This window comes from Neofelis nebulosa, chromosome 12 (genome assembly GCF_028018385.1).
Source record: "Neofelis nebulosa isolate mNeoNeb1 chromosome 12, mNeoNeb1.pri, whole genome shotgun sequence".
NCBI classification, from domain to species: domain Eukaryota; kingdom Metazoa; phylum Chordata; class Mammalia; order Carnivora; family Felidae; genus Neofelis; species Neofelis nebulosa.
The window spans coordinates 32,581,780-32,596,726 of NC_080793.1; the positions used below are offsets into that span (position 1 = coordinate 32,581,780).

The 14,947-nt window shown below is 37.9% G+C and overlaps 1 protein-coding gene across 1 annotated transcript in view; it reads left to right on the forward strand.

Annotated features, from left to right (window-relative positions):
- The window catches only part of ERP44 (endoplasmic reticulum protein 44), a 97,083-nt gene that overhangs the window by 56,336 nt on the left and 25,800 nt on the right, over positions 1-14,947 (forward strand). Inside the window, exons 5-7 of the mRNA XM_058694770.1 lie at positions 9,270-9,454; positions 10,671-10,786; positions 13,442-13,499. Coding sequence (XP_058550753.1) covers positions 9,270-9,454; positions 10,671-10,786; positions 13,442-13,499 — 359 coding nt within the window. The remainder of the gene's footprint in view (positions 1-9,269; positions 9,455-10,670; positions 10,787-13,441; positions 13,500-14,947) is intronic.

The following is a 14,947-nucleotide window of genomic DNA, read 5'->3' on the forward strand; positions in this document are numbered from 1 at the left end:
AGGAAAGTTAATGACTCCAGCAGTGCCTCTTGGCCGTTTTTATACTGACCTTTAGGCCACAAATAGAAAATGGATGTTTCCAATTAGACTAGTCCCTTTCTTAATAGGTCTATGTCATAAACTTTCTGCCAAATCCTTTGGGGATTAGAAAAATTCCTTGGCTTTCTACTGGCAAATTAGGCACCAGCTAGGCGAGTTTAGCCTTATTAACACTATGTACCTAAATTGGACTTAGTGGGAATATTTTCCCTTTGTGGAGCTTGATATTAATGAATTTAAAAACTTTTAATTATTACTTTGCCAATAGGATGGGCAAAATGTTTTCTGGTTGTTTTCATTTGTAACCTCTTGATTACAGGTGAGCATGTTTTTACATGTTTACTGTGTTTCTTTTATAAATCAACTGATACAGGGGCACCTGGGTAGCACAGTTGGTTTAGCGTCTGACTTTGGCTCAGGTCATGATCTCACAGTCTGTGAGTTCGAGCCCCGCGTCGGGCTCTGTGCTGACAGTGCAGAGCCTGGAGCCTGCTTCAGATTCTGTCTCCCTCTCTCTCTGCCCCTTCCCCTGCTAACGCGCGCTCTCTCTCTCTCTCTCTCTCAAAAATAAACATTAAAAAAAAATTTTATAAATCAACTGATACCTTTAGCCCGGTTATCTTTCTGGTGGTCCTTTTGTTAATTTTGTTATGTATTCTGAATATTATTGTCTCTAATATATGTCACAGAAATCTTCCAATTTTTCTTAAAAATTCATGGTGTTCTTCATCATCTAGATGCTTTCTAGCCTACGCAGCTTCAAAATCTGCAAATGTCTTGGTTTATGTTTGATGCTGATGCAGGCCCTCTCCACAAATAGACCTTGTTTCCTAAGCACCACAAGGCCATAGGGATGTTACTCTGCTTTTCTGTTCCAACCTTCAGCTTCCTGTGCCTCCAACGTGCTCAGTAAATATCCTCTGGGGGAAACTTGCTGTGTGTTTCAGGGTCCTTATCATCCACCCTTCCAGCCCAGGTGACTATGAAAAGCTTCACTGAGTTCTCTTGCTGTCTGTGCAGGCATAATCCTCGGCCCTAAATCTGCACCAATTGCAGATTTATTTTTTTACGTAGTTTATTGTCAACTTGGCTAACATACAGTGTGAAAAGTGTGCTCTTGGTTTTTGGGGTAGATTCCCATGGTTCATCGCTTACATACAACAGCCATTGCTCATCCTAACAGGTGCCCTCCTCAATGCCCATCACCCATTTTCCCCTCTCCCCCGCATCCCCATCCACCCTCAGTTTGTTCTCTGTACTTAAGAGTCTCTTATGGTTTGCCTCTCTCCCTCTCTGTTTGTAACTATTTTTTCCCCTTCTCCTCCCTCATGGTCTTCTGTTAAATTTCTCAAGATCCAAATATGAGTGAAAACATATGATCTGTTTCCTTCTCTGCCTGACTTATTTCACTCAGCATAATAGCTTCCAGTTCCATCCACAGTGCTGCAAATGGCAGATTTAATTTCTAAGAGGAATTGCATAGTAAACGTATAGGAAAGAAAAGAGCCAGTGGGTGATTTTTGCTCACTTAGGAATGGTCCCTTCCTTCCTAGAATTTTCATTCATGTAGTCTTCATTGGTTTCATGGTGTCTGATGTCTGTAAAAATGTGATTTTTAAAAAATCCGTTTTTCCCTAGTTGTCACAGCAGGAGCAGTAGATTTCTGCTACCTACTACATCCCACTTGGAAATGGAAATTCTTTAGTAGATTCCCTTTTGAATTTTCTGTGAATCCAATAAGATTGCCTGCAAATAATAACATTTTTATTTCTTTTCCAATATATGTATGCTTTCTTATTAAATGACTGAGAACTCCACTACAGTGTTCTTACAGAAGGGATAGCAGACATCTGTATTTCTTTCTTGATCTCAGCAGGACAGCTTTCAGTATTTTACTGTCAAGTTGTTTGGTAGTTGTTTATTTAGATATCCTTTATCAGATTACGGAAGTTCCCTTCTGTTGTTAGTTTGCCAAAAACCTTTAAGTCTGGATGGATGTTGAATTTTATCCAATGTTTCTCTGCTTCTTTTGAGAGGCACAGTAGTCCCTCCCCCTTGTCTGTGGTTTTGCTTTCTGTGGTTTCAGTTCACGGTCAAGTACAGTTCCAAAGCTGATGAATTGTCAGAAGGTCAGTAGTAGCCTAACATTACATCACAACACCTACGTCATTCATCTCATTTCATCTCATCACATAGTCATGTTATCTCACATCACCACAAGAAGGGTAAATATAGTACAAGAAGATATTTTGAGAGAGAGAGAGACCACATTCATGTAACTTTTATTACAGTGTATTGTTATAATTGTTCTGTTTTATTATTGTTGTTGTTAATCTCCTTACTGTGCCTAACTCATAAATTAAACTTTATCATAGGTCTGTATGTATAGGAAAAGACCATAGTATATAAAGGGTTCGGTATTACCCATGGCTTCAGGCATCCACTGGGGGCCTGAGAACATATCCCTTGTGGATAAGGGCATTGGGGGGGGGGGCACTTAGTGCAATTTTCCTCTTTTATCCTGTTAATGTCATGAATTACATCAATTGATTTTCAAACGTTAAACTGAAGTGCTAGACCAAATCTAGCTTGTGATGTATTATCCTTTGTACACAGTGCCAAATTTAGTTTAATATTTTCAAGTTTTGCATCTGTGTTCTTGAGTAAGACTAACATATACTTTACTTTTCTCATCATTTCCTTGTCAGATTTGGCAGAAGGATTATGCTGACCTCATAAAGTTAGTCAGGAAATGTTCACTCTTTTTGTATTTTCTGGAACGTTTGTATAAACAGCATTATTGGCTGCTTAAATGTTTGGTAAAACTTGATGGTGAAGCTTTCTAGAAATGGAGTTTTCTTTGTGGGAAGGCTTTGGATTATGGATTCAATTTACCTAATAATTTTAGGACCACTTATGTTTTCTATTTATTCTGGTGTCAGTTTGGTAAGTTGTGCTTTAATGGGAATTTTTTTAATTAAGTTTTTAATTTTAATTCCAGTATAGTTAATATACAGTGTTATATTCATTTCAGGTGGACAGTAAAGTAATTGAACAACACTATACATTGCTCAGCACTCATGATGATGAGTATGCTCTTAATCTTCATCTGCTATTTCACCCATCTCCACCCGCCTTGTACCCATCGGTTTGTTCTCTGTAGTTAAGAGTCTGTTTCTTGGTTTGTCTCTCTCTCTTTTTTCCCTTTGCTTGTTGGTTTTGTTTCTTAATTTCCACGTATGAGTGAGATCTTAGCTGACTGACTTATTTCACTTGGTATTATACCCTCTGGCTCCATCCGTGTTGTTGCAAATGGCAAGATTTCATTCTTTTTTTAGTGGCTGAATAATATTCCATTGTACATATATACCACATCTTTATCCCTTTGTCAGTGGACACCTGGGCTGATTCCATAATTTGGTTTTTGTAAATAATGCTGCAATAAACATAGGGGTGCATACATCCTTTCAAATTAGTGTTTTTGTATTCTTTGAGTAAATACCCAGTAGTGTGATTACTGGATCATAGAGTAGTTCTGTTGAAAAATTTTTGAGGAACCTCCATATTGTCTTCCACAGTGGCTGCACCAGTTTGCATTCCTGCCAACAGTGCAAGAGGGTTCCCCTTCTTCCACATCCTTGCCAGCACCTGTTGTTTCTTGTGTTGTTGATTTTAGCCATTCTGACAGGTATGGCGTGATATCTCATTGTGGTTTTGATTTGCATTTCTCTGATGGTGAGTAGTGTTGAGCAACTTTCCATGTATCTGTTGGCCATCTGGATGTCTTTGTAGAAATAATGGAAATATTAAAACTTTATCTAAATCTCCAAACTTATTGTCATTATGTTATTGATAATATTCTCTTTTTTTTTTTTTTTTTTTTTAATGTTTATTTATTTTTGAGACAGAGAGATGCAGAGCATGAACGGGGGAGGGTCAGAGAGAGGGAGACACAGAATCTGAAACAGGCTCCAGGCTCTGAGCTGTCAGCACAGAGCCCGACGCGGGGCTCGAACTCACAGAGCGTGAGATCTTGACCTGAGCCGAAGTCGGCCGCTTAACCGACTGAGCCACCCAGGCGCCCCGATAATATTCTCTTATTATCCAAGTTAAATATTCCTGCTACATTCCTTAAATTAATTGTTTTCTCTCTCATTTTTTTTTTTGGATCGGTCTCTCTAGTGGTTTATCAAATTTATTAGTCTTAACAAAAACCAAATTTTGGCTTTTTTGATCTTTTCTATTGTATATTTCTTTTCCACCTCATTAATTTTTGCTTTTATCTTTCTCATTCACTTCTCTATTCCTTGTTTTTAATTTGTTCTCTTTATAAATTTTTAAGATTAATGCTTAGCTCTGTTTTTCAGCCCTTTCCATCTAACATCCATTTTAATGTCATAAATTTACTCTGCGTATCACTTTGGCTACATGCGGCAAATTCCGATATGTATTTTCTTTTTTTTTTTTTTTTAATTTTTTTTTTCAACGTTTTTTATTTATTTTTGGGACAGAGAGAGACAGAGCATGAACGGGGGAGGGGCAGAGAGAGAGGGAGACACAGAATCAGAAACAGGCTCCAGGCTCTGAGCCATCAGCCCAGAGCCTGACGCGGGGCTCGAACTCACGGAACGCGAGATCGTGACCTGGCTGAAGTCGGACGCTTAACCGACTGCGCCACCCAGGCGCCCCCCGATATGTATTTTCATTATCATTCAGTTTCTCTTTGTGGTTTCATCTCTGATCAATGTCTGTATAGTTTTTTAATTCTCATAAGTTGAATCATTTGAAAGTTGTTGAGAATTTTTTCGTGACTCATCGTGTTGATTTTTTACTTGCTGTGCACACCTGCAAAGAATTTGTATTCCACAGCCTCGGGGTAGTTTGTCCTCTATGTGCCAGTTTAGTCAAGTTTCTTGGTTGCATTGTTCAAATTCTCTTTATTTTTATTTATCAGTTGCTGAGAGAAATGTGTTAAAAGTTTGATTATAGATTGATCTTTGTAGTTCTGTAAGTTTTTATTTTATATATTTTTAGGCTGTTACTTGATGTATACAAATCAGAATTGTATCTGCCTGTGGAATTGAACTTTTTATTATGAAGGGTCCCTCTTGGTCTGTAGCACTGGTTTTTGCCTTAATATCTGCTTATTTACTATTAGTATAGCTATACAAGATTTCTTTTGATCAGTTTTTGCACAGGATATTTTTCCTCAGCCTTTTTCTTTCAAGCTTTGAGCATCCTTATGTTTAGATGTGTATTTTATAACTAGTATATAGTTAGATTTTACTTCTGCACGTTTGCCAAAGATCACTTCTATATGTATATGTAGGTCGATTTCTGGTTTCTATTCCATTGATCTGTTTATCTTTATGCCAGTAACACACTGTCTAGATCCCTGCAGGTTTACAGTAAGTGTTGAAATCCACTGGTTTAAGCTCTCTAGTTTTGTTTATCAGGGATATTGGTAATTTTCTTACAGTGTCTTTGGTTTTAGAAAAAGGGTAATGCTGGTATCATAGAATGAATTGGGAAGTAAACCTTTCCATTCAGTTTTTGGGAAAACTTTGTGCAGAAATGGGATTATTTATTCCTTAAATATTTGGTAGTTTTGGCCAGTTCTCATCATGGCTTTTTGCTGGTAGTTCCAATTCAAATTAAATATTACAGGGCTTTTACTTAATTTTCTTAGTTTTCTCTTTGTATCTTTTTTTTCTCCTATGCTGAAAATCTTGACTCTTAGTGGCATTAGCATAATTGCTCGTGTGCTTTATAATATGTGTGTTTATTTCAAAATAACAATGCTAGTATTACAATTTTTTAAAACAAATTTTATTTTACTATTAAAAACATTTCCATAGTTCCAAAATCAAAAGTATAAATCCAAGGTATAGCCAGGGAAAACTAAATTCCATCTATGACCTTTTCTTGCTTTTTCTCCCATTGATGGTATTTTGGGGGGGGGGCAAAGATTATATGTACTTGCTTATATCTCATATACTCATCTCACATACTTGCTTATATATATCTCATATACTTGTTCTTTTTGACTTAACAGTATATCTGGGAGATTGCTCTTTAGCAATACAGAGCGATGTTTTTTGTTCCTTTATGTAAGATCCTGCTACTTCATTGTATGGGTATACCATACCTTATTTAAGTAGTCCTTTATTGATGGATATTTAGGGGAAACAGTAACTTTTATTTTTTATTTTATTTAAAAATATTTTTTTTAATGTTTATTTATGTTTGAGAGAGAGACCGAGTGCGAGTGGGGGAGCTCAGAGAGAGGGAGACACAGAATCCGAAGCAGGCTCCAGGTTCTGAGCTGTCAGCACAGAGCCCAATGTGGGACTCAAATTCACGGACCGTGAGATCATGACCTGAGCCAAAGTCAGACGCTCAACCGACTGAGCCACCCAGGCGCCCCGAAACAGTAGCTTTTAAAAAGACATTTTCCATATTCCAGAGCAGAGCATTGTGGCATTGGCCAGTAGAACTATTTAACCTAATTTTAACAACATTTTATATTCTCATTTCTGCATCACTGTAAGCATTCATTTTATGATATGCTAGGTTTCACCATATAGTGTGCTAGGGACTGAATGTGTTTTTTCATTAGGAAGTTAAAGTTTCTTTTTATTATTTCCCTGGGCTGGTTTTCTTGTAAGTAGGGTAACCCTAAGCCTTTGTGGCCTTTGCCTAATAACAAGCGCCTCTGTTTATCTTAAAAGACTTTCACTTGCTTGTGAAAGCACTCTTACTCTCAATTTGTAGCACCTATTTAAGTAAGTTAATTCCTTGCTCAGGTGATAGAACCCACCATTCTCATGATACCTCAAAGGTGTGTTTTCTCATTATAACCTATCAGGTTGAAAAAGGGCTGGTAGTGGTCCACTAGTCTTCCGTTCAAGAAGTACCAGCTTCGAATCCAAACAGATTAGTGTCTATATTAAATATGTGTATATTACAATATCTTACTATTATTTCAGATTTCTGTGATCTGGTGAATAAAATACTCTCCTTGGCCCCATATATAACCAGTCGTTCCCTTTGTTTGCTTGTATTTGTCTTTGTTCAAAGGATTTTAGTAGTAAAGCGTGATATCCTCCTTTGTAAATCCTCCATGGAGTTCACCAGAGTGTTATGTGATCTAACGTAGCCTTCTTTCTTTGAGAACCCATATTCCCTACTTAACCTCTAATACATCATTTTAACTTTCTCTGGTGGTTTATCCTAGAGAAAACAGAATACAACCTTGACTGACCAGGTATTATAAGTACTTTCCCCTCTTCCTGGGCAGTGCAAAACCTTAAAATACTTAGAGTCATTAGCCTCCTTCTCACCTCCTCTATCCCAGCTTATATGTTGCCGGTGTCATCGTGTATTTTAGCTTGTGCCAAACCCCACGAGGCATAACTGTTACTGTTTTGTATAGTCAGTATTCATTTAGATTTTAAAACCGCTTTATTGAGGTATAATTGACATATAGAAAACTTACATATTTAAAATGTACAAATTGGTAAGTTTGAGCCGTGTATACGCCCATGAAACGGTCAGCACACATATGTATGTGCATACGCTCTAGTACACTTGTTCCTACCATAGAACCTCTTAGAAAATGAAGGGGGTCGGCACAGCCGTATTGCAGTTCTGTTGGGTTTTATAGTCACTAGAATGGGAGGCGGGGTAAGAGAATTTCCATGGTTTGTTGTGCCACCATTTTAGGATTCTCTCATTTTATGTATTTATTTTAAGTTTATTTATTTTGGGAGAGAGAGAGCACACGTGACTCTGAGTGGGGGAGGGGCAGAGAGAGTGGGAGAGAGAATCCCAAGCAGGTTCCACGCTGTCAGCTGGGAGCCAGATGTGGCGCTCAATCCCACAAACTGTGAGATTATGACCTCAGCTGACATCAGGAGTTGGGCACTTGACTGAGCCACCCAGGTGCCCCTGCCTTCAGGCTTTCCGTTAAAAACTCAGTTAATTAAAAAAAAAAAATGTCACCTGTTTTAGGCCACTTCGCTGCCCTCTCAGGTCCCCTTCATTTAAAAAATTCAGTGCATCTTGGGGCGCCTGGGTGGCTCAGTCGGTTGAGCATCCGACTTCAGCTCAGGTCACGATCTCGCGGTCCGTGAGTTCGAGCCCCGCGTCGGGCTCTGGGCTGATGGCTCGGAGCCTGGAGTCTGCTTCCGGTTCCGTGTCTCCCTCTCTCTCTCTGCCCCTCCCCCGTTCATGCTCTGTCTCTGTCTCAAAAATAAATAAACGTTAAAAAAAAATTAAAAAAAAAATTCAGTGCATCTTTTATCATTTTCACATATGTGAGTAGTATGGTATTTGAGCTTCTCTAGTGCCTAGAAGATATTGATTTCTTGTATTTGCCACCTCTTGGAAATAACAGCAGAAATACTTTTTTTTACATTCTGATTTGGTCTATATCTTAGTAATTGTGATTTCTGCAAATGAGATCAGTATACCTTTTGATGTAGATTCTTATTTTGAGACTTATAAACACTCATAATTTTAAGGATTTGTGTGTGTGTGTGTGTGTGTGCGCTTTTTAAAATCTCCACTGCCTAGGAATATACCCATAGGTCATAATAAAGGGACTTTTCTTTTAGTGTATACTGTTGACTTTGGGGTTTTATTGCATTAGCTAACACAAAATTTGTGGATTTGGGATGATGAATAATTCTTCTAGCAAAGAATCTAATATTTTTAGCTTTGAAAGTAGTTTAAATTTAAATTTAGTTTTCTTTTATTAAATGCTGTAAGAGATTCTCACATGTACAAAGTAAGGTGAGTATTTTCAAAATCGGAATTTTGCACATTCTGATTACTTTCTGGAATCTATAATGTTTACTAACACTAAGAGTTTACTGTGTCATGCATTGTATTATCTCATTTAATCCTTAAAACCACCCTATGTGGTAGAAATTATTATCCTTACGTAACAGATGAGAAACTAAGGCGTGGAGAGTTGATACAACTTACAAATTCACACAACCAATAAATAGCAGATTTGGGATTTAAACCAGGCAATATATGTCCAGGGCCTGGCTCTTAATCAATATAAATTTGCCATGATTAATTTTTTTCTCTAACACTGAAAAATAATTATATGAACCAAAATATTCTCACTAAATAATTTTAAGGTTTTTGACTGTTGGGCTAATGCGCTTACCCAGACCAAGTACGAAGGTGAAGTTAATTTTTTTTTTTCATTCTTTTAGCTGATATAGCCCAGAGATACAGGATAAGCAAATACCCAACCCTCAAATTATTTCGTAATGGGATGATGATGAAGAGAGAATACAGGGGTCAGCGATCAGTGAAAGCACTTGCAGATTACATCAGGCAACAAAAAAGCGACCCCGTTCAAGAACTTCATGACTTAGCAGAAATCACCACTCTTGATGTAAGTTGTTAACTTTTACTGGATCAAATGAACATTGCCTGTTTAGTTGATGTAAACAGATTCTTATGCAATCAAAGAATCTGAACATTTTCTTATATTTTATTGCAGTGAATTTGACATATACATATTTAGCGAGTTGAATTTTCCTTGAATCAATTCTAGAGGGAAATGCTAATGTTTTACTGAGCCTTTGGATAAAATATATAGCATCCAGTAGAGCTGTACTAATTTAAATTAATTGAGGGCAAAGAGTAGCCTGGGTTATGAAACCTAGAAGTTAACCTCAGGTATACGGGTATATGCAACCAGAGTTTCCAGATTTTCCTTAGTGGAGACCCTCAGGCTATCTACTCTAATTACTTCTGTGTCGGTTCTTTGTATAACTTAGTGTCATCTAAAATAGCCTTCCCTTAATAAAAACCCTTTCCATTATATACTAAGAAGTGTTAAAAAAAAAAAAAAAAAAGAGTTGGGGCTTTAGGCTGTCAGGGTCGGGTTTGAGATTTGACTTTTACGTGCTGGTGAGCTAGGCAGTTAGTTACCCTTTCATGGATGCTTTCAGAAAACACAAGGCCCCTGCGTCAGAGACAAAGGACATTATTGCTCACATCCCAGCAAACAATGGGACCAGGTTTGGATTTGTGTCCTTGCCCTCCAAGTCCTGTGGAGGGGACAGGGAGGGTCCAGACCGCTGCCTGCACATGCTGTGGATTCTGTTGCAGGAGAACTCCTGTTTCAGAGCCAGCAGTAAGCCTGCTGCTTGTCCGGGAGGGAGACATTACCTCACACTACCGTGTTGCTTGCTACAAATGCAAGCCTGAGAAATGGCCTGGATAAAGTGTGGACAGGATCTTGCACGTGGCTGTGCCTAAATGTGTAGGAATATGACAGACCCATGAAGAAGACTCTACCAACTGTAATATGTTGTGAACCGGTGTCCTATTTTAAGAATAGTCACCCTGTTTAGGAATAGATTATCACTGATTAGTTAAAATGAACTGCTAGAAGGAAATGTTTACGATTACATTAGATGGTAGTTAAGATCGTTTTCAACCTTCATGTCATCTTCAGTAGTTTTGGACTAGGTGTTAAAATCAAAATATGTATTTATAGTCCTACTCCGTTTATACGTAATTGAACAACAGCTGGGTGAATGAAATAATATGTTTATAGCACTATATATGTTTGCAAAATAATCACATACTTTATTTTACAGCGCAGCAAAAGAAATATCATTGGCTATTTTGAGCAAAAGGATTCAGAAAACTATAGAGTTTTTGAAAGAGTAGCAAATATTTTGCACGACGATTGTGCCTTTCTTTCTGCATTTGGGTACGTATCTTAATGGAGAGTGTGTCAGTGGGTCAGCTTGGCTGCCATGTTGGATTCTTGTTGTGTGTGGTCATTTTCTGAAGATGAACTCTCCGGAGATGATCTCAGTTCCCATAAAGTCACCAACCAGTTTTCCTTACACCTGTCTGACCTCTTTAAGAGTTCTGTTTATTCTTTTTTCTGTACCATCTTCTGCTCCAGAATATGGGTGAGCAGAAAAGAATGGACAAGTTAACAACTACCTCTCGTGCTCATTTACTAACACAAAACGCTAACTTGTGGGGTTTCCAAACTGAAACAACTCCCAGTCTTTCTCATTAAGAAGACTGGGTTTCGTTGTGTCTTGGTTAATCTCAGGTTCTCCACCACCTTTTCTTCTCCCTTCCCTGTCCCAGAGGAAGAGTCCTCCTTCCCAAGGTTAACTTCTTTACTTGTGTCTTTGTAACCATCCCTTCAGGAACCTCTGTGGCTTTCATCCATCAGTTGTCCTTGCTTTCTCATGTTTTCACCCTGACCCTTTTCATGAACTGCTTTCTTTTTCCAAAAAACATGATTCTCTCTTTCCAGACCTTGAGCTATAATCCTGTCTCTTTCTTTTCATTCCCAAATGTTTTCAAAGACTAGTTTATGTTAGGCTACCTTGAATTTCTTAAACTCTAACCAGTGAAAAATCCTTACTTTTTTGGAAGCCGACTTTACCTTCATTACTCTCGTGAAACTTCACTCCACACAGTCACAAAATGCTTCTTAATTCCCAAGTCCAGTGGGCTTTTTTTCAATCTTTAATCCTCTTCAGTTTCTCTGAAGGATGTGACACTCAACTACCCTGTTTTTTTTCTGCTATGTCTGCACTGTGTTACCTTGAATCCCCCTGGTTTGCTCCTTATCATTCTGATTTCTCTGACTTTCCTATTTTTTTTTCTTTCTCTCTCAATGGAATCATTCAGTAGTTCTTCCCCTTTCTTTTCATTGGGGGTGTTCTCCACCATACTTTGACTTTTTGGAGTACTATTTCTCTTTTCCTTGGCCAGTAACTGTTAGACTTAATTTTGGTGCCTATCTTGAGTAGAGCCCAGGTTTCTGGCACAGTGTGTCCTTTCCATTTTGTGACCTTCATCCTTGTTTTAATGCTTCTGTAGATTTTGTGTGTGTGTTTTGCTGTAAACACTATCAGTGATTTTTGGAGATCAACGTAGGAGTAAATAACAAAGGAACTCCTCCCTGCCTTGCTTTTCGCATGACTGCTTTCCAGCTGTACGGGCTGCTTGCTTGCGTCCTCACACACTGCGGGCACACTGAAGGCAGCAGAGCCCTCGCCCTTCCTGTTCTCCTAGACACCAGCTCCCCAGACCTTTCCTGCAACTTTATATAAAAGAACACTGCCAGGAATCCTGGGTGGCTCAGTTGGCTAAGCGTCCAACTCTTGATTTCGGCTCAGGTCACCATCTCACGGTTCGTGGGTTCGAGCCCCTTGGAGGGCTCTACACTGACCATGCAGAGCCTGCTTGGGATTCTCTCTCTCTCTCTCTCTCTCTCTCTCTCTATCTCTATCTCTCTATCTATCTATCTCTTTCTCTCTCTGCCGTTACCTGCTTGGGTGTGCTCGCTCGTTCTCTCAAAATAAATAAACATTAAAAAATAAAATAACACTGCCGTCATCCAGCTTATTAGCCTTTATCCACCTAGTTTTCTTCAGAGCACTTTTTTTTTTTTTTTTTTTGGTTTCAATCACCCAAAATAAATGTATCTATTTGCTTGTCTCTCTTTCTACCAAAACGCAAGCTTCGCAAGAGCACAGGCACTGTCAGTTTTGTTCACTTCTGTGTACCCAGTGCCAAGACCATATCTGATACAAAGGAAGCACATAATGAATAGGGAATGAATGAATGAATGAATGAACGAATGAGTGAGTGAAGTGTGTTCTTCCTTTTTGTTCCATTGGTATCAGTCTCAGCTAGCATCCCTTGCACCTCTCTCCTGTACTACTCTAGTTAGAAAATGGAGATAAATCTGTTCAAGTAATCCAAATATAATTTAGAAAAAAGTTACCCATTTGACTTGGAATTTGTTGTAGAATTCAATCACCAAATATTGATGGACACATTTTATGTGCCAGAGTATATACTGTACAAGGCATAGGAAAAAACAGTGAACACATAAAAAAATTTGGTTGTCGTGGAACTAAATAACTAGGTTATTTCAGTTCATCTACTTTTTTTTTTTTTTTATAAGTTTTGGTTTTAAAAAGTAAAAAGAGAATTCATGATTGTCTGACTTGCAAGCAAATAATGTGTTTTTGTGATTGATTGATCTGTGTGACCACATCAATGACCTTGACCCCAAGTTACTGGAAACAGGCTGGTGTCAAAAATAGCTTTTTAGTGCTAAAACTGCCATTCTAAATTTATAAAATATTGAGTCGCAAAAACAGCTAACTAAAATTTTCCTTTAAAAAAATGTGCCTTGGATTAAAGTTTTCCTTTAAATATATGGTTTTGTTGGTATTGTACAGTCTTATAAGTAGGAAAGATGATGGACAAGTATATATTTCAAGTCATTATAATACATGGCAAAACAGCTAGCCAATTCTGTTTCATTCAAGTATATTACTGCTATTATTTTTCTTGAGTATCGCTGCTTCTCTCTTCCTTTCAGAGCTGTTTCAAAACCAGAAAGATATAGTGGAGACAACATAATCTACAAACCACCAGGGGTAAGTTGCTATTTCTTAGTGTGTATAATTTTAAGTGTAATTTAAATGTATAGTATGATCTATATGTTTTATAATCTATAATTCATATTTTTTAATTCACAGAACCACAGACTTTGAGTATAAAAGGAACCTTAAGGCATCTTCTTCTATTAATCCAAACTTTTTAAAGATGGGGACATACAGGCTGAAAGTCAGATAGGGATTTAGTAGCCGAGCTGAGACTAGAGATCTCCTATCCCCAGGCCAGATCTACCTCTCTGTTTTGCATTCGTTTTAAGACGCAAATGCAAAACAATGTTTCAGTGGTCTGTGATCACCACTCCTACCTGAGTCAGACCAGCCAAGCTCCTAGGTCTTCTGGGGTGTAAATTAACCTGATACTTGCCAGCTAATAAGGAGCGGCTAGGTGGCTCTTAGCCCTTGGCTCAGAAGTTAAGTGTCTAAACTTAGAAGTAGCTGCTTAAGTCCAGATGATGGTAACCACAACCAAGAGGCAAAAATCACAGTCTGTGTCATCTCGTGTCCTCTCGTTTGACTTACCAGTATGTCACTGCCGTTTTCACACACGTGCAAATAGAAAATTGTTGGTATTTTTTTGGTTCATGGTTTTTATTTTAATGTTGTTTGTAGTGTCTTGATACAGTGAAGTTTTTAATTTTCATGTAGTCATATGAATGAAATTTTTGCTTAGAAAGCTCATTTCTCTTCCAAATTCAGACAAGTATTTGCCTGTTATTTCATTAATAGTAGGTTCCATAGTGTGACCATCTCTAGGTTATCAGAATCCAGTGCAGTGTCTCACTGTGTATTTTGGTTGTTAAGTGCACAGGCTCTGGAATGAGATTCAGGTTTAACGTGTTAAATATGCCACCTTCCTAGGTGTATAACTCTGGGAAAGTTGCTTAGCTTCTCTGACCTTCAGTTTGTTCGTTAATAAAAATAGCCATGATAATAATAGTCCTTGCCTTTGGGGGATGTTTCAAGGATTAAACGAGTCAACACATATAAGGTGCTTACAACAAACAGTGCTTTGACACAGTAAGTTTACTCAGTTAATGGTAGCTGTTGTTTTTGTCATCATTTTAAACACTTCATAAATACGGATTTTGAGTGAATGTGGAAAGAGATATTGTAGGTAATATTAGAGATAGCTATGCCTTAGATTTATATAGTATCTTGTATTTCTTAAGGCCTTTTTCCTGGAAGTTTCCACATTTTCTTCTAACATTTTCAGCTCTAAGGGATAGCTAAATCAATTCATTTGGGTGATTCTTTTTCACAATGCCTGCCTGCCATTGGTAAAAATAAATAGTTAATTGAATCAAATCGGAGGAAAAGCAGAAGGCTTAGACATCACAGGTTGGATAATTAGGTCTCTGATAAATACAGACTTACCAGCTTTTTTACACAGCTCTCTTTCTTGGAAGTTTCATGATTTTTTGTTTTTG